We start from the raw sequence: 25480 nt of genomic DNA on the forward strand, positions 1-25480 counted from the left end.
CTTCACTGACGTTGCAAATTCTATCAACTATTCACCCCGCACGATACAACCATCACCAAATTCGCCCGGGCTACATCTTATAATTCTATCCGCTTCGTCAATCTGGGCTTCAAAAGACCCAGCACCAAGCCGGAGCCATGAAACTGACTTCAGGTGAAGCAATTAAAACGACAGCAATAGTCTCACCACCTACCGTCTCACCTCCGACGCCAGCCCCGCCACCCTCCCACGACCTGGCTCCACATAGAGTCCAAACATACACCCATCTTCGGGCCTCGCAATCCCATCTAAAACCCAGAAATGTCTCGGCTGCGTCGGCCGCCACCAACTCCTCAGTTGAAACGGCATTTAGAGGAAGTGTGAACTCAGGAAAGCCATCATTTTGGTCCGTTCCCGAGTCTGTTAGGTCGCTGGTGGGATCATCTGCCCATATCTCAGAAGTGCCCTCTACAACTACACCTGCTCTCTTAACAACTGACGACACAAGCGACAATGCCCATCCTGAAGCTGCCCGCGCCAGCTACAGCTCAAACATACTTCATGTTCGCCTTCCAATATCCTCAACCATCCAGAAGAAGCCCATTTCTTCTGCATGGCAAGCTTCGCAGCTTGATGGATGTGAGCCAGGAATTGTCGAAAACTCCCAGGAAGAAGCGCTTCTTCCAAAAAGAGGAAAGCTTCAAAAGTTTCCCAAAGGCTCCCACGAGTCGGATATAACACTTCGACCTCGCTCAGAATCAAGAAACAACAACCCTAAAGAAAAAAGTCTTGAATATGGTTTTCATCTAGTCACACTTGTGGTAAGGCGTAATAAACCCCCTCCTTCGCTTTGATCTATATCTGATGATATTCAGCGACTTGTCTTTGAAATTTCATTCTATCAACGATTTTTACTTTGTATTGGAGTTGTTACGGCCATAGCCGCTGGCTGCACGCTTCCTACTGTGAGCGTTATTATAGGTAAGTTGGTGTCAGTCCAACTTGATATTTATCCCGCCTTTCTGACAATAAACCATCGCAGGCCAACTCGTATACGACATCACCAAGTTCTATACAGCTTCTAATTCAAACGAACTGACGAAAGAGGCCATCATACACTCGGTTCACAATAGCATGTGAGTTCGATCGTAGCTTCATATTATTCAACCGTTAGCTAATCATCGTATATTTCAAAGATTCCATTTCCTGTACCTTGGTGCAGCCCGTTTCGTGCTAATATATGGCACAAGTGTAAAGCCCCCACCAGCGCCTCAATCTCTAATACCATATCTAATACTACAGCCAGATTCTCTTTCAAACATCAAGTCTTCAAATAACTACGGCACTACAAGAACACTATCTGCGATCGCTCCTTTCCCATCCACTTTCAGTTCACGATGCGCTACCATCAAACTGGTCAATTCATGCTCTGATAGTAACGGTAGAGCATCTACAGACTGGGCTTAGTGAGCATTTACCGTTGTTGCTTTCAAAGTCCGCCATGATCATATCGGCCATGGTTGTTGCATTTATTTACAACTGGAAGCTAGCATGTATGATATTTGCCGCTTTTGTTCCAATAGCAGCAATATATGCCCTCAGCTCAGGACCAACCGATCGTGCCACCGTAGCAGTCAAAGACATCAACTCAAGGGCCTGCGGTGTGGTACTGGAAGCACTTTCCATGGCCAGAACTATCATTGCCTTTGGCGCTCAGAAACAACCGATCGCTCAATACTCGGCTGTTCTTGAACAATCCTCACGGAAAGGTACCAAAATTACAAGGCTTTTTTCCGTTCAGCAGGCTACTTGTAGGTCACTTATTCCCCAAGTTTCCTCTTCCCAATTGTTAACAATAATCAACAGTTGCCTTCATTTTATTTGGGTAAGCCTTTGGAAGAAATGCAGTATGGCTAGTGCTATTAACCTTCATTAAACTCTATAGCACAAATGCTTTAGCAGCCTACTACGGTGTTCACTTGTATATCTCCCATGATATTCCCGATATTGGTACAATGATAACGTATGTGCTTCTTCCACTTCTGCAATTCGTGCTTAACCAACTAACTACACAGTGTCTTTGTTTCTATGATCATCGTCGCTACATCCATCAGTGCATTCAATCAGCCTATTCAATCATTGGCTTTGGCCACAGAGTACGCTGGGTTTCTCTACAACTTTATCGACATACCTTCTGTCAAAAATGATGAAACTTCGTCTCCAAACGATTTTAGTTTTGGGGATATTACTTTCAAGGATGTAAGCTTGTCCTATTTCTCTCGTCCAGATGTGAAGGTTCTGGATAATGTGAGTTTTACCATCTTGAAAGACAAGATAACTGCCATCGTTGGCCCACCTGGCGCCGGTAAAAGTTCCATTGCGGCACTTATTGAACGATGGTATGAACTAAACCCACTACCATTTCAAGACTCTTCCCTTTGCTGCGGTCGGATTTTCTGTGGAGATAGACCTCTATCAAACATCGACCTGGGACGCTGGCGTTCTCAGATTGGGTTCGTTGCTCAAGAGCCTTATTTCTTCGATGGGACAGTTGAAGAGAACATCAAATATGGCCTTTTTGGGTCTATATTAGAGCACGAATCTCCAGAAGCCAAGAAGGAACTCGTCAAAAGAGCTTGTGCCGACGCCATGGCACTAGATTTTATATCCGAGCTGCCAAATGGACTGCAAACAAGGTTTAAAGATTGCGAGTCAACTCTCAGCATCGGACAAAAGCGATTGATTGCCATTGCTCGGGCCATGATCCGTGATCCGAAGTTATTGATTCTAGATGAGATCACACAGTCCCTTGGTGGGAGAGAAGAGATTGTGGTACTCAACGCCGTGGCGAAGGCATCTCGAAACAGGACTACGCTAATAATTTCTCAGCGTCTTTCGGCTACTGTGAATGCGGATAATATTATTGTTCTCGTTCATGGCTCAGTAGTTCAAAATGGTTCATATAATGAGCTCATCCAGGACAAGGACGGTGCATATGTTACTCTCGCAACCTCTCAACACCTAGATGTCGATAGTCAGACTTCGGTTCCACGGCCGTCAACTTGGTGGCGACGAAGGTCCGGGCTCGTGCCGCTAATGCTTGAAGGGTTTGAGTTCACGGAAAATCGGGAATGGGAACAAAGCATGAGACGTGGCTTAGATCTCATGACAATATATGCCGCCAAGAACCCTGCAGCCGGCTCGACTCGATCAAGCGGAGTCATTGGGTTTTGCTGTTCTTTTCTGAAGGCAAGAAAAAAACTTATTCCTTGGTACCTTTTGCTAGCTTTTGGGACATTGATCATTGGTGGTACGTATTACCTCCAATTCAAAGTCCTCTGACGATTTTGAGGGACTAACAGACTACCTATTCAACAGTTGCTTCAGCTTTTCAGCCCTATTTGTTTGCTCACCAGATTATGAGCTTTTTGCTGAAAGCCGACCAACAGGAGCATGTGGAATTCTGGTGCTTGATGTTTGTTGCAACATCAAGTACTGCTAGCTTGGGATATTTGTGCTCGACTTGGGCCACCACGCATCTCTCGTTTGTAAGATAACTAGCATTTCATATTTCTATGTAAAGCTTGATTTTGGCTAACAACGGACGTTAGAAACTATTTGAGGATCTCCGGCGAGACTACTTCACGAATATCATCAACCAGCCAGTTCCATTTTTCGATGAGATCTCCAATAGCAACAAAATACTGACCACAGCTGTCACAACTGACTCTGATCAGCTGCAACGTCTTCTCAGTTCGACATTTGGGATAGTAATGATCTCAATATTCAGTGTGCTTGGAAGCCTCGTTATCTGCCTCTACCTTGGGTGGGAACTAACTGCCATATCAACTGGAACTGCAATGCCTCTAATCGCTCTCCTATCCCTCTTAACAATTACAGACAAAATTCAATGTCGGCGCTTCAATACTAGAAATCTTGATGAAGCAGAAAGGTTCGCAACAGAAACCCTTGCTGCAATCCGAACCATCACGTCTCTCAAGATTGAGAGGGTAATTCTGAGCAAGCACCACACTTTTCTTCAAGCCTATATCGGGCGGTCTTTTCACAAGCGGGTCAGAACGTCTATTCTTGTGGGGTTGAGTGACAGTTTGTCATTTTTCTGGATGGCATTTGTTTTGTGGTATGCCGTTCGATTTATGGAAAATCGGAAATATCAACTGTTTGACTTTTGTAAGTCTATGCAAAAGGTTCTTAATTTTCTCATCCACCAACCTACTAACTCGTTAATGTCATAGTGGTCATATTGTTTTCAGTTGTTCAACAAGGGATTGCTAGAGTTCAATGTCCCAATATCTCATCCAACTTTGCAGACGCGACCATAGCAGCAAAACTCATGTTATCGCGAGAACCTAGGAACGATGAGCTGAAGAACGTTGGTCTACCAAAGACAGACTCTGATACCAAGTGTCCCAAAATTGAACAAGGAAGGGTTGATATTGAGTTCCTCAACGTCTGGCTCAAGTACCCAAAACATGAAATATCGATGCTAACTGGTCTTAATATCAAGGTAAATCAGTTGACGAAATTCACTTTCAAGATTAAGACTGACAATAGGCATAACTACAGATCAAACATGGCGACTACATTGCGATTGTCGGTGGAAATGAGTCCGGAAAAACGAGCATACTATCACTCTTAGAACGCCTCTATGAGCCAACAAGGGGCACTATAACAGTCAACGGGATCAGTATCAAGTATCAAACACCGGAGACCTGGCGTAGGTCAGTGGCCACTGTCACCCGGGCACCAGATCTTATCACAGACACAATCCGGAGCAACATCATGCTGGGGGCATTACCAGATACGGGTATCGAAAAGCTGTACGAAGCCAGTCGTGCTGCGGGCATTCATGAGCTTGCATTGTCTCTGCCTGAAGGGTATGATACAGTGTTAGACTTTGGTGGTGCTATGCTCTCGGCAATTCAGAGGATTCGAGTTGCACTTGCAAGAGCACTGATCCGGAACCCCAAGCTACTACTTCTAGATGAAGTGACGGATGGCCTCAACCAAGAAGATGCAAACACATTGCATGAGACAATCGACTTTCTACGAGAAGGGCGATCAGTGGTCATTACAACCCAGCGTGTCGATACAGCACAGAAGGCCAGTATGATATATGTGCTTCAAGAAGGTGTAGTGGTAGAAATTGGCACTCATGACGAACTGATGCACCGAAAGAAAGTTTATTATTACATGGTAAGTGAGCTACTCGTTGATGGCTGCGGTTGCATTCTAACGCAAGTATTTACAGAGCCTGGCTCAAACCTTGAGCTAGCGGTAACCCAGGGGAAAAAACACGGGGCATGAAGATAGCAACGAACATTGATGGAAAGCACTGGTGTCAGTCCGAGTCAATCTAATTATATAGCTTATATTTCATTCTTTGAGGGCCATAGGCACATGAATAATACATCAGGCTAACCGAAAGTAGTGGGTAGTGCTGAGAGCATAGCAGAGTGATGACGACATAGGGAGGCAAGTTTAGGGACGGTGGTGATGTTTTCTCGATGCTAGCTGCATGTGCGAGCACGGGGCAGTTGGTGGCATGGGAAATGAGATGCATGTCCGATGGGTTGCGGGACAAGATGAAATGAGAAAAAGAAAAATAGAAGCTAAGGCTAGTCAGAGTGGAAGCTTAATTGACGTATAGCTATGTAACTAGTTATTGTGTGAAATATTTTGATGTCGACGTCTATGCTCCGTGCCGCATTTTACTTTGATAGAGAGAAAGGCTGTTATTTTCAGAGCAGGAGCCCGAATAGGCATTTTGCGCTTATACGCCGGGCGCTTGGACATTTTGGAGGGGGGAAGGGTTGAAAGGGCTTCTATATTTACACGAACCCGGTGTATGCAAGTTGTCAGTCGTACCTTTTTTTTTTTCCTTGATGTTGTGGAGTGAGAGAGACAAACCAATAGTGTGTAGAGAATACGATTAATGCAGTGCGGCGGCGGCGGCGGTGGTAGTGGTGATGTTCCACGCAGAAAAATAAAGAAAAATAATGGTAGTTACGCACTATAAAACATTTTCATGAAGTCAACATTGTATTAACTATGTGAGCTAAATAATCCCAAGGAAACAATCAACGAAAGGATGTGCAGAAAAAGAAAAAGAGGAATTGTCTCAGAGAAATAAAGAGAGAAAAAAAAGAAAAGAAAAAAAAAGGAACGTGATAGCCACAAGTATTCATTCCGTAGCCGGTGGTGGTTTTTTTCGACCTTGTGATGTTCCCCATTCTCCTCTGTCCCCCCCTCCCTATCTCTCTCACAGAAATGTACCATTTATGACCAAGACCAAAGCCACAAAGGGAAATGATGCGGATCCCTGGAAGTTGACTTGAAACAAGAGGTCAGGCCAGCCGAAGCAAGCAAGGACAGGCTAAAGGCGCAGGGATTCTTCGAGTCTGGAGTGCCAAGGAAGATCAAAAGTGGACATAAAAAACAGACAAAATCACACACACGAAAACAGCCAGTTGTTTTTTTTTGAAAATCGTATTGAAAAAAGTAGACAAAAAATAACCTGTTGTAACAGATAATATAGCGTTGAAATTTGATTTTCAAAAGAAAAAAAAACCGTGCTTCTTCCTTCGAAGCGTAAAATAGAAAAGAATAATCAAGAAAAAAGGAAAAAAGAGACATCACCTGGCCCATAAACAACCAAACACAAAAAGAACCAAGTGTGGAAAATCAACATGTGAAAGAAGGGCCCCCGGAAACACACCCATTTGCTGGAATGAAGTCAACGCCGGCCTCTCGAACGATAGTGCCCAAAAGGGGGGAGAAGAGAATCAATGAGGCGTAAGAGAAGAGAACGTGTCTATCGGTCAGGCAAGCCAAAAGCAAAAGGTGACATTTGACTTAGAAAGTGACCTCAGACTTGGCCAGACCAACGGGAGGAGCAACGTTGCTGGAGTACTCGCCGCCGTAGTTGCCGGGGGGAGAGTAGTTGCAGACGGTGTACCAAGACTCCATGCTAGCCATGGTGCCGGCAGCGCACTTGAACGAAGCGCAGCCGACCTTCTGGGTGTCCTTCCAGATAATCTGGGAGAAGTGGCCCCACTTCTCAAAGTTGCTCATGTCAGGCTCACCTCCGTAGCCGGGGTACAGGTCAAGCTCGCTGTTGTACCACATGTTGGTGACAGCCTGCTCGATAGCGGTGCCGGCGTCGGGCATGTTGTCAGAGCTGCCGAACATTGCGATGTTCTGGCCGTAGCCACCACCACCGGGGGTCAGATCGTGGGCGAAGACACACTTCTGGGCCGAGGTGAGAGCGTACGCAGCCAAGTTTTCGTCCCAACTCAGGGCGGAGGCAGAGTGGTTCTGACGGTGGATGTTGTGCGAAGATAGAGAAGCTTCAGACTCGGTAGAGCCACCACCGTTGTTGGAGACAACAGGGGTGGAGACAGCGGGTGTCTCCACAACAGGGGTCTGAACAACGGGAGTGGTCTCTTCGTACACAGGGGCGTAGACAGGTTCGGGTGCCTGCGTAGGCACGTAGACGGGAGCAGGCTCCTGCGTAGGCTCATAAACTTGGGCAGGTGTGACCTCAGCAACAGCGTAGGAAGTGGTGGAGGTGGTGGTGGAAGTCGAGGTCGACGTGTAGACAGACTTGTTGGGCTTCTTGCGGTTCATGTAGTAGGAATCGGCAGAGTCGGCGTTGACCTTGCCGGTGGGCTGGGGAGCAGGGCGGCCGTCGGGGTAGACGTAGGCGGTGACAGTCTCAACCTCGTACATGGTGACCAGCTTGCGGATCTGAAGAGGGCTGGCAAAACCCAGGGTGGCGGTAGCCGCCAGCATAGCAAATGAGGCCTTCATCTTGACTATTTTGAGGGGTGTGGTTTTTTGAGGATAACTACAATTGACGGTTAGTAAATAATGTCACCACGTTTTATACAATCCAGAACGGGTAGCTTTTGTTTGGTGGATTGGAAAGAGATGCGCTCATGTGTGGCCAAGCTTAGATACTACAAAGCCTAGGGAAACAATGGGAGTGGAGTGGGAATAGCCATCAAACTTGTGATGTCATAAAGGCCATAGATAAAGCGGCTGTACCGTATAACCGGACTGGACTCGGGCTTACGTGTTGATTTTTCGGTGGTTTTTTCGTTGAAACTCAGGACCAGCTGGGTAAGAAATCAAACAGCACAGCTGGTAAGATTTCGGGGTGAAGGTTGTTGAAAGGTCTAAGCAGAGATGTGTGAGCAGGTGCGAAGGCTTGAGGTCCAGATCCGGTCGGCGGGGAAGAAGCATAAAAAAACTAGAACACGGGCTCAAAGCAGAGATTCCGTAGCCCAAAAAGGTGAAAAGAAAACAAGTCACAGCATTGCTTGGTTGAGAGCAGACTTGGTGAATGTTTAGTTTCCGAAGGGGATCCTACATCGCTTAAGTAGGCTCCGATTCAAAGACAGCACACACTCAAGAGTCACAGAAGCGAGGCTGGCCAGAACAAAAAGGAAAAAAGGAGGTGGTGGCCGGTGTTGAGCTGATCGTCAACGGCTCAAGGGGGAGGGGGGACATAATGTGAGGGCGGGTTACTCGCTCGACTAACACAACCCAGCACAAAAAGGACTTGGCAGAGGCGGAGAGCGAAGAAAAACAGCACGCGACAGGCGTACGCAATAAGACAACTAACTTACAGGTTGAAGGAAAAAAAGAGTGACAATGTCTAGACGACACAAAAAAAAGGCGTTGGCTTGGAGCAAAGGAAAGTCAAGAGTAAGAAGCGAAAGATAAAAATACTCAGCGAACCGAAGGAATGGAGGCTGGCTGGAGCGCAGAGAAGAAGAGAAGCGAAGAAGAAAAGAACCAAAAAGAGCTGGTGAGGAGGAAAGGAAAGGGAAGAAGATCTGAACTCGACGAGGGCAGCGGCCGGCTCATATAAGGCGGTGGCCGTTTGGAAGGCGGCGAGTGATGGGAAGGCACCTGCTTGCTTGCTTGTGCAGCTACGCTAGGCAGGGCAGGTTGCCTTCCTCCTGGGACTGTCCCTGGAAGGAAGGAAGACGACGACAGACCCTGGCCTGGGGCCTAGGGCCCAGAGCCTGGGAGAAAGGAAGAAAGGGAAGGCACGGCGAGAATGAAGGAAGTAGTATCGCATCGCATCGCAGGTCCCAAAAAGAAGCAACCAACTAACGAGTTAGCCGTAAAATAAAAATAAAATAATAGGCTCACGCGAGAAAAGAGAGGAAAGAGAGAAAACGCCATGGCTCGCGCGACAAAGCCGGTAAATTGAGGTAAATTCGCCCCCATGTGGAACCCTCCACTTCACCACCACAACACAACCTCAACCTTTCTTTTCTTTCTTCCCCAGACGGGCTTCCGCTCCGTGGATTGGCTACATTCATGGGCCAGCAATCTATTTCCAGGCTCCTGTCATTTGCCCGTCGCTACGTCGCCATCCTCCAACTTAAATCCACATACACACCAAGCACCAGTACCACGCCGGACTGCCTGTTGGCGATACCACGCCAAGCCGGCCACCACCGCTACGCACAAGAAGACCAAAGGCCTGTGGTGCGTGATCATTGGCTGGCCGTCCAGCATACCAGGGCGCCAGTGGCTTCGGGGCGTTGTTTGATAGTGATGCACGCTGTTGTGCTGGCTGACCTGCGTGTCTCTGCTTTGTGGGCGTCCTGTGGTCTCCTGTGGTCTTCGCTCAACTTGCTGCCCAGACCCGTGCCCATCTTCTTCTCCGGCAATTGTGGCTTGTCCATGCCTATGTCCTTGCCTCGTTCTCGTGGTGCATTTTCTTCTTTTCTCATGCCTGAGCTTCTTTTACTTTGTGTGCTTCTTTTACACATCTGTGCCGCACCTTTTTTTTTTCTGTTTTTTTTTTCCTTTTGCTTAATTACACACATGGTTTCTTTTCTCCTTCTTATTTTCTTCTCGCCATGATGTGCCTGTGCCCCCGTTCTCACCTTCACCCAGTGTTAGCTGCTCGGCTGTCTCAGCTCGATGACAGATGCATCCTGTAGGACTATTCAGCAGAACCGGTGGCCCGCCTGCTGGTGCTACAATTATACGCAAGAGCAGCTCTGTACTGTGTGTAGATCCAGCCATGCTGGCCTACAACCAAACCGAGTAACTATCTATTTGCTGGCCCTCGAGAGCCTACAACCAAACTATCTATTTATTTGCACCTAGAGTTCATCCCGCCACTTGCTCAGTCTGCTGCGCTGCACTCACGCCTGGTAAATCCGGCTGGGAATATACCACCAGGAGACAAAGGTCTTGGCGTAGACTGCCAAGTCCTCGTCGTGTAGTGGTGCTGTGCTGTGTATGCATTCCAGTCCAGACCTTGGTCAAGGTGTACCGTATCGGACATAGACATGGGCATCTCTGGCTGGTATGCATGTCAAGTGACCGAACTGGGTGAGGCTGTTGGTAGCTTCAAACTGTGTATAGTTAATTAAAGTGTCACTTCCAGACTCTCCCTATCCCTCTTCCTTCTTATTACTCCTACCGGCGCTCCCTGTCATGGACGGGAAGATGGGGGAGACAAACGGACATGCGAGATTAGAGCGGGACTTTATAGAAAACAACCGCAAACCCACGCCGGTTTACACGGCAGAGGTGTGACGGCAATTTAGAAAGATCAGGGAACGCACCTAGAAACAAGAGGGAGGGCATTTCCAATACAATACAATGCAATCAATGCTGGAATAAATAAAGAAATAAATGAAGAAATTCATGTAGTTACATCTACACAAGTACCTTTGATGTCGAGCTGCATGAACATCAGGAAATAGAAGTTGCCATTTTGTTGGTGTAATGTAATCTAATGGCTGCCCTCATGTCGTCCTCGCTCCTGCCTTGCTCCCGCTCGACAAAGTCAGCAACTTTATATTTGTGTACAATTTCGTGTGGCAGTTGCTATCAGTCAAGTCCGCAATAGAACATGCAGGAACACAATGGCTGTTTCCTTCCTTCTCCACCCAGCAGCCCCTGCATGTGTAGTGCTGCACGACTTAGTGTCGTTGGTTGTATATTTACCCCAACCCTATCCGTCTATCTGGTCTATGGACAGGCACAACTGGGCGTAAGTCGTCTACCGTTTGTCAAATGTGCACATTTGCGCTGCAATATGCAACGTCCAATGGTCTCTTCACTATTACATTTTTGGTCTGCCCTTGAGACCTCCAATAAACTGCTCCTTGGGTGTTAGTTACTTGGACAGGGAAATACTTGTCTGTATGCATATGCACTACATATTACAACACAAGAGCGCCTAGCTCATTCTGAAACACGTACTAAGCTTACCCTGTCCTATCCACCCGGCTGTTGTCACACATACTCTTTCGCTCACTTCCCTTTCCCTCTTGGTCAACATGCTCAGCTTGTTAAGGCTGCTCTAGGTTAAAGCCTAAACTGCCAGTAAATACCAGGGCTGAGACTGGAAGGGGTTAATTTGGGCTTGGCCAAGGGCCTTCATTGGCCCCAGAATTCGACATTGGCTCTTAGTGTTGTAAGAAGGGGCTTGTCGGAGAGCAGATTTGGATGAGGTCACAGGCGGGGATTCACAGATGTGACACAGGCTGGCGGTTGGCATTCATAACCCTTAATTTCGTTTGCTCAAGTCACCAAGACAAAACGCTCAGCGACATCGTCAGCGGAATTGTCAGCGACAGTGTCTCGCCGGTTTAGGGCTCAACCTTTTTTCGCTTGGTCTCTACCTAGCTACCTGTCTTTGGATAGTTGTATTGTGCTGCTGCTGACGTTAGGCAAGGGCCACTTGTGTACATAGCAACAGGATGAACAACCGGCCGGCGGTGAAACTGGATGCATTAGCTTGGCTCGCACATGTAATACTTGCACAGTACATTCCTAGCGTCGTGGTTGTAAGAACCCTAAGCCCACGTGTAAAAGATCTAGAACTCGGAGACGGAACCAAAGGAAGGGAGAAGAAAACAACAACAAACAACCAAGCGAACACAAACAACAGTCAGTCCACTTGTCCTTTTGCGCATATAAACACCGGGCAACGCTGCAATTTCGGGGCCTTTGGAAGCCAAACATGATATGCAACTTTTAAGGTTTTGATTTCCAGCGTTATAGTTGAGATTTTGTTTAGTGCGTCTTCCTTAGTATCTCTTGTTAGGGTCTGATTCATCGGAGATATTCGCTGCCGCGACGAGTAGCTGCCGTGGCGGGTTTTTGTTCCCTTTCCCTTTTCTTTTGTGGTTGCAACTGCCGTTTTTTCAGAAGATCTATTTCCCGTCCCAAGCGCGCCTCTAAAGCGCCACCGGATGTGCGACTTTTCATACTAAAAAAAAATACATCACATTGTGCGTATGGCGAAAATCATGCACCAAAAGTGAGGCAAAAGAGAGATCGTCGCAGACCTTTGAGATCGCAAATCTCACGAGCTGTCAGACAAGGAGCGATCGCTGGATTTATTCCTGTTTTCTTTCTTCACCCCTGACTGTACCTGATCTCCCTTTGTTGTTCCTCTGTTTTATTTTCTTTCCCGTTCCTTTTTGCGTGTATCAGAATTGAGAATATAAAACCCTTTCTCTCTGGCTGTTTTCTCTTTGTCTTTCCCCTGATGCCATTCGGTCAGCAGCAGATTGATTCTTACTCGGGTGCCACCATCCAGTTTCCCTTTTTCGCTGTATGTGCCCTGTTGCTTGTTAGCTCTTCTTGTCACAAGCTTAACCTCGACAAAGTGTCTGTGATCTGCACCCAAGCTTCACCTTCTGTCTTTTTCCTTTTTTTCTCCTTCTCCGGTCCTAGCTGTTCGCTTTGTGGGGAGGAAGCTCAGCTATGACTTTTTTCCTGCACCGTTCGAGTTTGACTTGTGCATTTAGGATCAAGGTGACGTTGATTTTTGACATGTCTATCCGTGCACTGCTGGCGCTCTTTGGCCGTTTTTATTTACAGGCGGTCAGGCCCCTGTAACACCCCTGTAGCCTGCGGCCTGATAGCCGACACACAGGCACTAACAGGCCTGACCAGCTCTTCATCCCACCAGGACTGCTTAATCAGGTTTTGGCTCTATGAAGGACTAGGGTTCGCTGCTAGTGACTAGGGTCCGAGACCGGTTGTGAAGCATCCGATCAAGGGATCAAGGGGCGCTCTTCTGCCTTGATCCGGCCTAGCCAGGAACCAACAACGTGAGATGTCGGCTTGTCAAGTTTGATGATTCTGGCGTGTCTGGACCAAACATAAGATTAACTATCCAATGCGTCTCTGGGTCTGCTCCCTTTGGGGGATGCAATTAAGCATGGCTCCCAGTTGAAGGGTGCTGTCATTGGAGAAGGCTCGTGAGAAAACCCAAACCGTTCAACCATCCAAGTCCTACTGACGATCTCCAGTATGTATGTACATATGTGTTGTCTGTAGCTAGCTGTATACTTGTAGCTATTACCACAAGTGCGGCTCTAGCTTGTAAGTGATGTGCTATATTCTTACTCCCTTTTGCTTGGTGGCTGGCTACCTTACGCCCCGTGTATAGCGAGCGTCCTGCATAAACACGCGCCCAATCTATAGCACATCTTTACTATGGCAGCCCCCCGCTGCAGCTTCCCCTCTCTCCTGCATCTCGTTCCGTGCTGTCCTTATGCTCCTGCTCACATGCCGCCTCCAGCGGCCCGTCGTACCCATCATGATTTTAATCTTCAACATTTTCCTAGTTATTCCATTTTTTCCCATGTTGTTTGGGCTCCCCCCTCTCTTCTCTCCCCCTCTTCCTCATTATCGGCCTCGACTGTGAAACCGGCCTAATAAACCGTCGGCGCCAAAACAAACAAAGTGTAAAGCACCAGAAAGATGCAGCCAGACTGTCCGGCCTAGAACAATCCAGACAAGGAAGAAGATAATTGCGCTTGTACTACTTGTATGAGTAGACTTTTGGCCCCCAACCCGACATCTACTCTTCTTCCTGCTTCTTTGCATTCGTCTTGCTTTTTTGTCGAGATTTGTTTTGTTTGAAAAAAAAAATTAAAAACTTTATTTCTAAAGCCTCCACGTTGTATTTCATTTCCCTTGATTTCACCGCCCGAGTGAGTCTGTTTATTTCTCATGCCGTTGTTCCCTTGCTGAATGTGCCCCTTCAACTTCCAAGCCGAAATTCGCCAATCTATTGAGTTGGTTGTTAAGGCTGGATATTTGCTAGTAGTACCACGTTCTGTTCTTGTGTGCATGTGAAGATTAAGGCCGGGAAAGAGAACCTCCTCAAACCAGCCCCAGCCCAGCCCTTACAACCGGTCTTTCAGGATCCGAGACATGCCATTTTGATGTTAAAGCTAAAGTCAACTTGGGAGATTACAAAGAAGAAGACTAACGCACTATGCCATTTCACATCGCTCAAACAAAGAGAGTGCCTTCTCCTAAATGTCTTACATCGGTTTTATCTTCACCCAACTTCCCACTTATGCTGTTCTTTCAGCAAGCCCATTCTTTATCCCTTTCAACCTTCCAGTGTTCCCAAAAGGTTAGAAGAAAAGTTGTACTATAATAGTCTTTCCCCTAGCTATAGCCGGCCGATTTCTTCCACCTGTCAGCACTAACTTTAGCCGGAGACCAGAAAAGGCTTGCGCTAGCCTAGCCGGACCCATCACGGCTAAAACTTATTAGGTCTAGTTCTTTTATTGATCCCTATCCTTCCCCGTGTGAGCTGAGAAACGTGAACACGTGCTGTATGGGTTTCAGAGGCGGGCTCCTTGGAGGCACATGCCGCATATATCGTCTAGACGTGTCTTCTTCCTGGAACTTTATTCCTTCTCTTAGGTCTATTTGACTGTCGCTATTTCTTTTTGTTTCGTTTTTTCCACAGGCTACGATGCCGAGACCTTTTGGTGCAACTAGAGTCCGCCACGAGCGGACTTTGTGACTCTTGCACCAAGTCCTTGGCCTCCTTAGCATGGTGTTAGTGACTCAGCTGTGATACTACTTACCCGATTGCCTATCTATGCATGTAAAAGTACGCAGCTGGAGATGCAGGAAGGGGGAGACTAGTTTGGAATCTATGAAGTTCCACTTGGAGGCGTTTGAAGGGAGAATTATAAGTCTCGTGTATATGTATGTGCGGTTGTACTACATGGCGCAACTTGTTCCGATATTCTAACCGGAACAAACGAACTTCCGAACGGTACTCACATTGTAGCCAAGCCGGCGAGTCTGTTTAAAGGATAGACTACGTAAAATCTATACAAGAGATTAACCTGAGGTGTCATGAATTGCACATTTGTATCTACTATGCCAATAATGTCGTCATGTGCAGTCATTGCCGTCGGCGTATGGCCGACTGACAGTTACATCAAAGTGGTCAGCCGACGTGGTGACACAGACCTTGTGATGACGTCGCACAGAAGAACGCCGAAGACACAGCGGCTGGGACAAAGCTACAACATAAAGAGCAAGCAAACGGGAAAGAAAGAAAAACATAAGCCCAAAAACACACAAAACAGACGGAACTGACGTGCGTCGTGAGACAACGGCTAAGAGAAAAAAAAACAAGTCATGTGCAGGTGCAAGTGCGGTGTCACAGGCGGTGAGAGTACAATGGGTTTTTGGCCCTGTTTCTCTTGATAGTCCGTAGTATTGGAACTCGAGGACGGTTTTTGAATTTCATGTTCCCTTGAGACCTCGTCACAAAAATCATGGGAGAAGAGTGTTGGGCAAATATAAGGACTATGAAAACAGACAGAATTTCACGACTTGGTGCATCTGATAGGCAAGTTGGAATGCCATCATTGTGAGTGCAGACACAAACCCTAAATGTATAAATGTGGCGTACGGCCTAGAGTGGTGTTCATAGCGTCTCGCCACAACCCGCAAACCCCTTTTTCAGAGTCCGGTGTATGTCCCACTTATAGGTTGTCATATTACACGCGGGCTCTTGAGAACCCATTATTTTGGTAGGCCGTGTCTTTTCAATAGCCGAATCACAATCCTGCAACAGACTGTGAAGAAACAAAACGCGGCAAGGTACAAGAAAAAGCAACTATGGCCCTGGTGAATAGGATGTATCACTTCAGAACGAGAATGACATGGTAGCAATGAGTCACGCTGCTTTTTTGTTGTTGTTTTGCGCCAACTACTGATGATTGAAAGAAGCTGCTTATATAAACAAGGAAGGTGCGATTGTGTCAAAGGAGTGTTCCTTCCTTGTCTTTATCTTCTTCGTCCCAGCTTTCGCCGCGGCTGCCTCCGGATCCATGGGCAAACTATCAGTACCGTGCTGGGTATTTTGGGCGGGGGCGACACTTTGGCGGCTTGTAGATGGCTGCGGACTGGCATATTTCCAGATGTGCTTGTAGTGACTTGTTTAGAAGACCGCGTATGTGAGTAGCGATAGTTGCATAAGTACATAGAAATATACAGGCAAACTACAGCTCGTCCCGATGAGCTAGTGCTTGCGGACTGCGAAGGCCCGAGCCCTTGCTCTACAGCCACTTGTGGGCAAGGGTCAAATTGAGAAAGGACGTACACATGGATTCGACCTTTTAGCTCGTGACGTGTCGTTCTCGCACGTATAAGGCCCCGGATGGAAATGCGGTGGCCGAGAGGTGGTGATGAATGATTCGGTAGTGCCCTGAGAGAGCTTCAACTTCGTCACTATCGTCATGCCTGACTTGATTGCTGTCTATGTCTCTACAGACCCACGAGAAATTCTCTTTCTTGTCCCCTTTCTCCCTGCTTCTCTGGAGGGCTCAAGAACCAAGTATAAGATTAAGTGAATCCTACCGTCAAGCCGACCCTTGCATCTTGTTACATGTGGTCCCGCCATCTGGTCCCCTCCATTTGGTAGAAGAAGTTGCGTACGGGATCGGAGGGATCCAGAAAAAACCCTCTTTGCTTGTCGTTCTTGTCTCGGGTGCCCCGTCTATCGCCATGACTACGATAAACTCTCGTCAAGTTTGCGATGCCGTGATGTCCCAGGATAAAGGTGCCTCATTGTTCGCGTTTGCCTCTTTCATGTTCAACGCCATGTTCTCACCGGCATCTCATACCCCGTCTTCTACACCCCCGTCGCCATTTTGGCTCTCACCCGCCTCCGCCTTCGGCTCGGTATCTTCTTACCTGTCGATATTCGACATCTCGGTGAACAGACTGTGGTTTCCAACATTTCCGACTCTGGTTCTTGGGTTGATAGCTGTGTACATGGCTAGCAATGCCTTGTCACGCCGTGCACTCAATCATGGGACCCGGTCCTCGTTCGATTGGAGCCGGGAGCTTGTGTTGATCACCGGAGGCGCGGGAGGCATCGGCGGGAGGACGGCGCAGAAACTGGCCCAACAGGGTACACAAGTGGTTGTCATTGATGTGATGCCGTTGAGCTACAAAAAGCGTGAGTGACGTGTTCTGGGCCGGTTTATTTTCCATTTCTTCACTTGCTAACTGGCTCGTGAGATATAGCATCAAACCTGCATTACTACAAATGTGATGTTGGTAGCTACGAAAAGCTACAAGAAACTGCTGCAAAGATTACAAGGTAAGGCAGTTAGCTTGCTTCATCCTATTCCTGTGGAAAATGAACCTTGGTTTGCTAACAAGCTTTAAGGGATCTGGGAAACCCCACCGTGATAATCGCCAATGCTGCTGTATGCCGGGGCAAAACTCTTCTCAAGGCCAGCAAGAAGGACATTGAACTGTGAGTAGACGCACACTACTGGATCCCTAATGATAGACCTGAACCTCCTTGCTGAAAAAAAGACACGCAGAACATTTGGCGTCAACACTCTCGGCCTCCTCTGGACCATCAAGTCTTTCTTGCCGCATCTCGTTGCCCATAACCACGGCCATATTCTTATCATGGGCTCACAAACTGGCTACCACACCTCGGTCGGCGGGGCCGACTACTCGGCCACCAAAGCAGCCGCCGTGAGCATCTATGAAGGCGTGCATACCGAGCTGAAGCATTCATACAACGCCCCCGCCGTGCGGCTATCGTTGATCAAGCCCAGCCATGTCCAGACCAACATGTTTACTGGAATCAAGAAAGTGCCGGGCATGGCGAGTGTAACCGCCGACTACGTGGCGGACGAGATCGTGAGTGTTTTGCATAGAGGAGACAGTCAGAACAAGTTTGTGCCGGCAAGCATATCATTTACGCCATGGCTGCGGGTATTTCCAGAATGGCTGAGGATAGCGCTGCAGGACATGACTTCGTCGGCCTTTGAAAACCTGAAGCCCCATGATCCAATGGGCAAGGCGTCTTAGAGACGGCGCGTCAAAGCCATCGTTAGTTGGCTAGAGCTTTGCACACACGGAACAAAGGCGCATACAGCATGTCTTGGAATTAATTTGTGTCGCTTTAACTGCTCTCGCATGTAGCGCCGGGCCTTTGATGTTACATTTGCCTTCCTTTTTGTTCAATGCACCATGTGGCCTGTCCAGACTCCATAAACAAAAGTAGAGCCCTGTCAAGCAAGAATTCTGATAGGGCGAAGAAGCGGTATTTTCCCGGATGAGATGTCACAGCAAGAGTGTCTCGTTGGAGTTGAGATGCCACCGCTGCTGCCCGAGTCTTGGTTTCGATCACATCCCCCGTCGGCGCTTACAGGAGGATTTGACCATGGGCATTGCCTGCATGTTGGTTGGCAAAATATCCGCTTCCCTGATGTCGTATCATTCCAACTTCAGATCCGTGCTTTGTGTGAATGCGTCCTCGTCCGTAGTCAGCCGCCCGATTGCGCCCATAACCATAAAATGTGACATAATAAGGTGACAGGGCCCCTCACGAAACAGCGAGAATAACTCGGCAGCTTGGACTCTCGCCTTTTCCTTTCACTCTATGCCCTCTCTTCTCGCATCACCACATCTCAATGGCAGACACCTCAAACACCCAGGACTCGTACAATGTGCAGCACGAGGCACAGCGGCTCTTTGCCGAGAAGCTCGTCGCTGATCGGCAGCTGAGTTTGCACCCTGATGTTGTCAAGGCAGCTTCTCATGTGAGCTTCACGGGTGACGACACTCAACCCTTTGTCCCATCGCCATGCAAGCTCACAGAAAGCATGTCGGCCTTGTTTGGCCTCGTAGTCAGCGCTGCCAATGCTATTGCCTCGGACCGATACGACATCCCGCTCCAAAGCACCAGCGTCAATACGTATGTAGCCCCCCTACTGGTAGGACGGGTAGGGCAGGTTCACTTTGAGCTAACAAGACTTGCTTTAACTCCATAGAGATCTTGCGACGCTCTTTGCGCTCTCCATAATCCTGCCCTCCATCAAGGGCAGTTGTTTTGTCCAACACAAGGGGCTTATGGCCGAGTTGGCCAAGGGCGAAATCTATGACATGGGGAAGCCCATCCACCGAGCATCCACTGGCATATACAAGACAGCCGATGACCGCTGGTACTTTTTGCATGGGTCCATGAATGCGGCTGCCACCATGCGCATGATGGACGTCTCGGAGCAGGACGATCTCACCTACGACGAGGCCCTCGCTATCTACGCCGACAAAGTTGCTCAGCGCACTGCAGCATCTCTCGAGGACCAGGCCAACAACGAGTTTGCCCAGGCCGGCGTAACCTGCCTGACCCCTGACGAGTTCTTTGCCAGCGAGCATGGAAAGGCCATGGCTGCCGAGCCGCTGTGGAACCGCGAGAGAGTAGCCATCCCCGCCGCTGTACCCTGGCCTACACAAGCCCCCGGTGACAAGACCACCGGAGGCGAAAGCGGGAGCGAGCTCAAACCATTGGCAGGGATCAAGGTTATCGACTTTTCGCGTGTGGTGGCGGCACCTGTGATATCCAAGCTTCTTGCGGTCCTGGGTGCCGATGTGCTTAAGGTTGGCAACATCGCACTGCCTGACGTTACTATTCTGCTGCCTGATCTCAGCACAGGCAAGCGAGATGCCAGCATCGACATGAAAACGCCAGAGGGCAAGGCCGTCTTTGAAACGCTGGTCCGTGATGCTGACGTGATTGTCGATGGGTACCGACCTGGCGTGCTTGACCGTCTTGGTTTCAGCACCGAGAGACTCCGCGAGATCAATCCGTCCATTGTAATTGCAAGAGAGAACTGCTATGGATGGACTGGGCCGCTAAAGGCGCGCTCTGGGTGGCAGCAAATCAGCGATTGTATGGTGGGAATATCGTGGCTCCAGGGACAGTTTCTAGGCCTGGACGAGCCCGTGTTGCCGCTTTTGCGTAAGTTGGAATTGCGACAGCTTGTTCTTCGCGACCTCATACTGACTTCTTGTTTAGCCAACGCCGACTATCAAACCGGCTTGATTGGAGCAGCTGCAATTCTCGAAGCCCTGCTCATCCGCAGCCGCGAGCCTGTGACATGCAATATCAACGTGTCTCTCATCCAGTACAACATCTGGTACTACCGCCTCGGCCAATACACTGATTCGCAGCGCAGTGCGCTTCTCGCGAGAAACGAGGGGTTCATGGCGCGCCACAACGAAGATATGCTTGCCCTTCTCATCAAAGTACACGCACAGCTGAAGAAGGTCCGGCCGGAGCTGTTTACGCGACCCGAGAACTTTGAGCACATGTCGGGTAAGGAATGGGGGCTTACCGATGATGAAGACTTTCAGATTCTGGTGCCGCCCTTTAGTATGGAAAGGTCCAAGCTTGGATATGGAGTGCCTTCAGGTTGCCGTGGACGATCAAAGCCGGAGTGGTCATGATGGGCTCAAGAGGGGATATAGATGAGTGCCTACTGTGGAAATTTTATTAACTACGTGTTGTATGGCTTGCCCGCTGTTCTACAAAAAAGTTCCAGCGTATATTATAAAAGTTCACATGGCTGTGGTGGTTTCATATGGTCACGACTAGCAAAAATATAGAGAGCTGTTATCATCATCAATTCATCGGTGAGCAGCCCGACTTCTGTTAAATACAATCCTGGTCTGTAGAATAGCTTCCGGAGCCCGCGACTGGCCCGCTTCTGTGGCTGTATCAAATGTATAATAAAGAGGCTTGGATACACCATCAATGTCACAAAGCGATGGACCAGTGGGGCATCCGCGGTGTCCATGGTAGGCCATGGAGTCCCTGGTTGTGAGTGAATATAAGAGTATGCGGTGGGGGGCAGGAGACAACAGCAACGAAGGGGCATGCGGCTTCCATGTCAACTTGTAGTCCTTGTCTCTCAACTGGCCCTAGGCCGACTCTTTGCTTGAGGCAGCGATAAACGGCTTCGAGCCAGGTGTAGCGGGGTGGTCCGCAAAGATCTGCGACTGGCGGAGATGCACGGGAGTGCTGGTCTTGGGTTGGTCGGGGATGTGCTTCTCAAGTTTCTAGAGGACGCGCGTTAGCTAGAGTAAAATGTAGCGCCACACGGTGGTTCACGTACCAGGTTGTCATAGACACACTTGTTCAGTTTCCACTCCTCTCCACGGCACTGCCATAGTTGGTGGTTGCCGTTGTCCAGGCATTGCCAATGCTTGCGGAACTCGGACAAGCAGTGAGTGTTGATGTCCTTGATGCTTTGAGTTTATTAGCAGTGTGTTTAAGGCAGCCCGGCACTGTTCTGCGCTGTACACCGGGAGGTGATGGTTATATCACCGGACAGGAGACCCATTTGGCAAGTGGCTCTTACACGCTCGAAGCACACCGGGTCACTCTCCGGCCTTCCTTCATGCAGTCAAACTCTCCCCGGCCATTGGCCTCTGACTTGCACTGCATGAAATCGTCGTTGTAGGGGCGGCATCTTGCGCCAATGAAAAACGCAGCAGACAGCAGCGGCGCCGACGAAGCACCAAGTTCCTCAACCTTGGGAACATGATCCGGCATAGGCGCCAGATCATAGAGGAGGCTTTGATCGAACCTGTTGTGTGAAGAGAAGCACGAGACATGCTGGTTAGCTAGCACTTGGACTTGATATGCGCACAGCTACAATCAGGGCTGCTTCCGCCGTCTAGCTAATAAAGCGCCCTACGGATCCCAGCAACGAGTGGGCGGGTGGGTATTGATGGGCCGCTAGACGAGGAGAGCGGAGCGGACTCGGCTGAGTAGGATTTTGGGGAGGCCGCAACGTACTGAGCTTTTCTGGTGGACATTGTGGGCAATCGGTGCTCGAAATCGGCCGGTGGGTTTGGAGGATAGAGTCGCGGGCGGGATCAAAGAGACTCGGGGTGTGGGCGAAGTAAGCGGCAGTCGGTCGTCTCCAAGGATGAAGATGTGAGCTTGGGATTCCCGAAGTTGGCTCGCCGCAATTGGATGACCATGATTGGCTGACCTTTTCCACGCATTATGGGAGTCACGTGCAGCTGTCATCTGTGGGTTATATCTCTTGCACTAGGGTCTCCATTGTTTTTTGTACGCTGATCCAAGCTCGGTAAGTGTGGCTCACCGAAGGGCCCGTCTGTGCACCGTCGCGTCCCTTGTCTCTTTGACCGTGAAAATAAACTTCAAGCCAACTTCTCCGACAGCCCAGTCCACAGCGACGACCACTTTTGTTTTTTTTCATGTACAGTGCTGTATTGTGTTCCTTGCGCCAATAGTACCTTTTCTTCTTTTTATACCACTTTTGGCTACACTGAATACCGCGTTCGCGAGTTCTCGGACTTAGTCATTTTGTTTGCCCATCCTGTGGAAAAGTTTCGAAGCTCCACGATAGCTCTCACGCATCTTGCAACCGGTCAATATCGGCGCACCCGAAAACCTGCTTGGCTGGCATCCCGCAGGCCAGAACGATACTGTGCAACCCTTTCTTCCAGCTGTCATCCAACGCGGCCACCTTCCCCTCGCCTCCACCATGAGCTTTGGATTCGGGTCTACAGCGGCCAACCCCAACACCGGCTCGGTGTTTGGAAAGTCGCTGTTCGGCGCCACCACCACAGCCCCCCAACAAACGCAGCAACAATCACAGCCGACACAGCAGCTGGGGGCCAGCATGTTTGGAAATACAATGGCGCAGCCCCAGCAGCAGCTCCAACCCCAGCAGCCTGGCCTTCCCTCTCTATCACAGTCGCAGGCGCAGCTCACCAATTCTCTGTGGCAACCTTCGCGTGAGGCGCCGCGTAAGTACTCTATCCAAGACTTTGTCGTGATTTACTGGGAATCTTCTAACATTGCTCTATTGTGTAGACCAGCGCCCTGTGCAGGACCAGATCATGCAAGTACTCGAGAAATGGGACACGACAAACCCCAACTGTGTCTTTCAACATTACTTCTACAACCGCGTCGAAGAATCCAATGTTCCCTTCTATAAGCCCGGCCCACATGAGAACCCCCGCGACTGGGAAGAAGCGCTTGAAAAGAAGCCAGCTCCAGGCTTCATCCCAGTGCTCTGCACTGGTTTCCAAGGCATCTCAGAGCGCCTCAAGACCCAGCGCCGCGCCATCGCTGATCTCAACACCCGCATCCACCAGATCAACAGCAGTCTGGACGCTATTCTTTCGCGACACGATCTTGCCACGAGTGTGCGTGCCGCCGCCGCTCGCCGCCGGCATGTCGTGCTGCAGGAGCGCTGCATGAGTTTTGCCGCAAAGGTGCAAGTGCTACGCAACCGTGGCTATGCGCTTAGTGGCGAGGAGGATGATATGCGTCTCAAGCTCCACGCGCTTGAAAAGGCAGTCAACGATCCGGCGATCAGTGCCAAGGAAGAGGAGCTCTGGAGCAGACTCCTTATCCTGAGAGGATACGCGACGACCCTGACACAGGAGCTTAGCAAGCCCATGGCCCAGGCGGAAGAGAGCTTAGACGAGGATACGGAGATGAAGCTGAAGAAGGTAACACTCGAAACAACGCGTGCCGACAATATCAATCATCGTTACTAACCCTTGATGAACACAGGTCCTCGAGGATTACGACAAGCAGTTACAACATCTTAAGAAGGAGGTCGAGTCGATCAAGACCCAGTACGAGGGGCTGGAGAGGACTGTCGAGTGAAGGGGATACATGGGCCGAGAGAGTGGCTGATCCGGTGGTAATAATGATTTCATAAACATGCGTTGCTTCGCCTTGAATGCTTAACTATAGCTTTTTGCATTGCAGAAATGGTCGGGGGAGATGTGTAATAAGCGTCTCAAGTGCAAGTGCAAGGGTTAGGAAAATGGTCTACGGCATGGTTACAAAGAAACACTTGTAGATTAACGACCTTGATTTTACTCTGGGGTCACAACTAATGTACACACTCTGTTTAGAGTTGGATATCATAAATGACGACATTGCATCTACGGCCAAGAAGCAGTAGGCTTAGAAGATCATCTTGACAGCATTAATAGCAAAGGGAGCTGCAGCACAAGAGTTAGCCACAGTCGTTTCAAATCTCAGAAGAAAAGAGCATTACATACACAGGTACAGCAGCACGGCAGCAACAACGGAGCGCTGGATAGCAAATGAGGCATCGGCCTCCTGCTGGCGGATCTCCTCCTCAGAGGGCGGGGGCGGCTGGACTGTGGCGGTGGTCAGATACACGAATATGAGAGTTGGACTCGGGTCTCCCTAGAGAGTCTTACAAAACATGGCGGGATGTGGGACTGAGATGTGGTTGAGCTGGCTATGCAGGGCTGAGGGCTACTTTACACATCACGGCCCAGATATTGGCGTTTGGCCGAGCTCCTAGTGGAAATTCTTTGATAGTGGGTCTCTTCGGCTGATGTACGGCTGATTGCGATAAGATAAGCTCATGATGGGCAAGGAAGGCCCCGGCGGTGATGTTGTAAGTGAAGTCGTGGTTTACTATGGGCAACAATGAGCTTTAGGAAGGGGTCAATGAATCACCAAGAGAGGCGTGTAGCTTAGGGGGATAGGGGGAAAGACGTAGGGTTGTCTTTTATGCAATATATTCTAGTGATCATTATGCACAGTGTCTTGAGATCGCGAGTTCACATGTCAGAGCTGGTTTAATACTTCAGCCTCTCTGTGAGCCAGACACGGCGAAAGGAGGGAGTAGGATCAAGCCAAGTTTTCCGGTGGAAACTCTATAAAAGAGACAGAGCCTCAGTTAGAGCCGGACATATAATATCGAGTCTGTATGTATGTAGACAGCACCTGCAAAAATTCTGACCAAGACGGGGCAGGGTTGCTTATCAAGAAGCACGTCCAATGCAGGAAGCGATAGAAAGAAAAAAAAAAGAAACCACATCTGCGCAAAGTCCTTTGTCGGACTGTCCAGATTTGTAGTGCTTTTGCTTTGCAGGAGAGCGTAAGGCGTTGGCCGCGGGAATCTAGACACATGGTCTGGTCACAAGCAAATCACAAGTCAAGCTACATCCTCGGGCACATGGTAGGAGTGGCTCCCTGGAAACCGAGAGACGGAGGGACGGCTAGTGCTGATAATGAGGGCGCGAGGGTAAAAGGAAGCTGACTACGAATACCGAGTTTATCGTAGAGACAAGTACATACATACAAGATTGTATAATTGTTGTGCTAACTACTCATATTTTTTACATGTATCTAGTCACTTGTACTTTTACTTGTGAATAGCGCTGTGATCTTATGCTGCGTAGCATCCCCGTCCATGTCTTGGTAGTTGCGCCAACACCGGTTCATCATCGGTCCGCAAATTAGAAAAGGAACACCCCCATTCGGCTGTAACCACTGGATTTTGTTCCATTATCGGGGCGCATTTTCCCGCAGTTT

General features: G+C 49.0%; 6 protein-coding genes across 6 annotated transcripts; 4 read left to right on the top strand and 2 right to left on the bottom strand.

Moving 5' to 3' along the window:
- Positions 1 to 137: 137 nt before the first annotated feature.
- BROUX77_003576 (uncharacterized protein) lies at positions 138 to 5275 on the top strand (the record flags this gene model as incomplete). Its single annotated transcript, XM_073748242.1, has 13 exons — positions 138 to 800; positions 855 to 960; positions 1022 to 1115; positions 1176 to 1230; positions 1286 to 1790; positions 1846 to 1864; positions 1925 to 2002; positions 2055 to 3289; positions 3358 to 3527; positions 3591 to 4170; positions 4236 to 4507; positions 4567 to 5196; positions 5252 to 5275. The coding sequence occupies 13 exons, from the start codon at positions 138 to 140 to the stop codon at positions 5273 to 5275; spliced, it is 4431 nt and encodes a 1476-aa protein (XP_073606001.1).
- A 1580-nt stretch (positions 5276 to 6855) lies between these two features.
- Positions 6856 to 7812, bottom strand: BROUX77_003577 (uncharacterized protein; the record flags this gene model as incomplete). Its single annotated transcript, XM_073748243.1, has 1 exon — positions 6856 to 7812. The coding sequence occupies one exon, from the start codon at positions 7810 to 7812 to the stop codon at positions 6856 to 6858; it is 957 nt and encodes a 318-aa protein (XP_073606002.1).
- Positions 7813 to 16827: 9015 nt separating this feature from the next.
- Positions 16828 to 18156, top strand: BROUX77_003578 (uncharacterized protein; the record flags this gene model as incomplete). Its single annotated transcript, XM_073748245.1, has 4 exons — positions 16828 to 17284; positions 17353 to 17428; positions 17498 to 17587; positions 17658 to 18156. The coding sequence occupies 4 exons, from the start codon at positions 16828 to 16830 to the stop codon at positions 18154 to 18156; spliced, it is 1122 nt and encodes a 373-aa protein (XP_073606003.1).
- Positions 18157 to 18761: 605 nt separating this feature from the next.
- On the top strand, positions 18762 to 20577 carry BROUX77_003579 (uncharacterized protein; the record flags this gene model as incomplete). Its single annotated transcript, XM_073748246.1, has 3 exons — positions 18762 to 19045; positions 19122 to 20089; positions 20147 to 20577. The coding sequence occupies 3 exons, from the start codon at positions 18762 to 18764 to the stop codon at positions 20575 to 20577; spliced, it is 1683 nt and encodes a 560-aa protein (XP_073606004.1).
- A 474-nt stretch (positions 20578 to 21051) lies between these two features.
- On the bottom strand, positions 21052 to 21951 carry BROUX77_003580 (uncharacterized protein; the record flags this gene model as incomplete). Its single annotated transcript, XM_073748247.1, has 4 exons — positions 21052 to 21189; positions 21246 to 21378; positions 21492 to 21719; positions 21932 to 21951. 4 exons carry the CDS (start codon positions 21949 to 21951, stop codon positions 21052 to 21054), a joined length of 519 nt encoding a protein of 172 aa, XP_073606005.1.
- Positions 21952 to 22649: 698 nt separating this feature from the next.
- BROUX77_003581 (uncharacterized protein) lies at positions 22650 to 23785 on the top strand (the record flags this gene model as incomplete). Its single annotated transcript, XM_073748248.1, has 3 exons — positions 22650 to 22914; positions 22982 to 23625; positions 23690 to 23785. 3 exons carry the CDS (start codon positions 22650 to 22652, stop codon positions 23783 to 23785), a joined length of 1005 nt encoding a protein of 334 aa, XP_073606006.1.
- Positions 23786 to 25480: the final 1695 nt, after the last annotated feature.

This window comes from Berkeleyomyces rouxiae, assembly GCF_048999995.1.
Source record: "Berkeleyomyces rouxiae strain 22BRR77 chromosome Unknown BrBRR77_ptg000003l, whole genome shotgun sequence".
NCBI lineage: Eukaryota > Fungi > Ascomycota > Sordariomycetes > Microascales > Ceratocystidaceae > Berkeleyomyces > Berkeleyomyces rouxiae.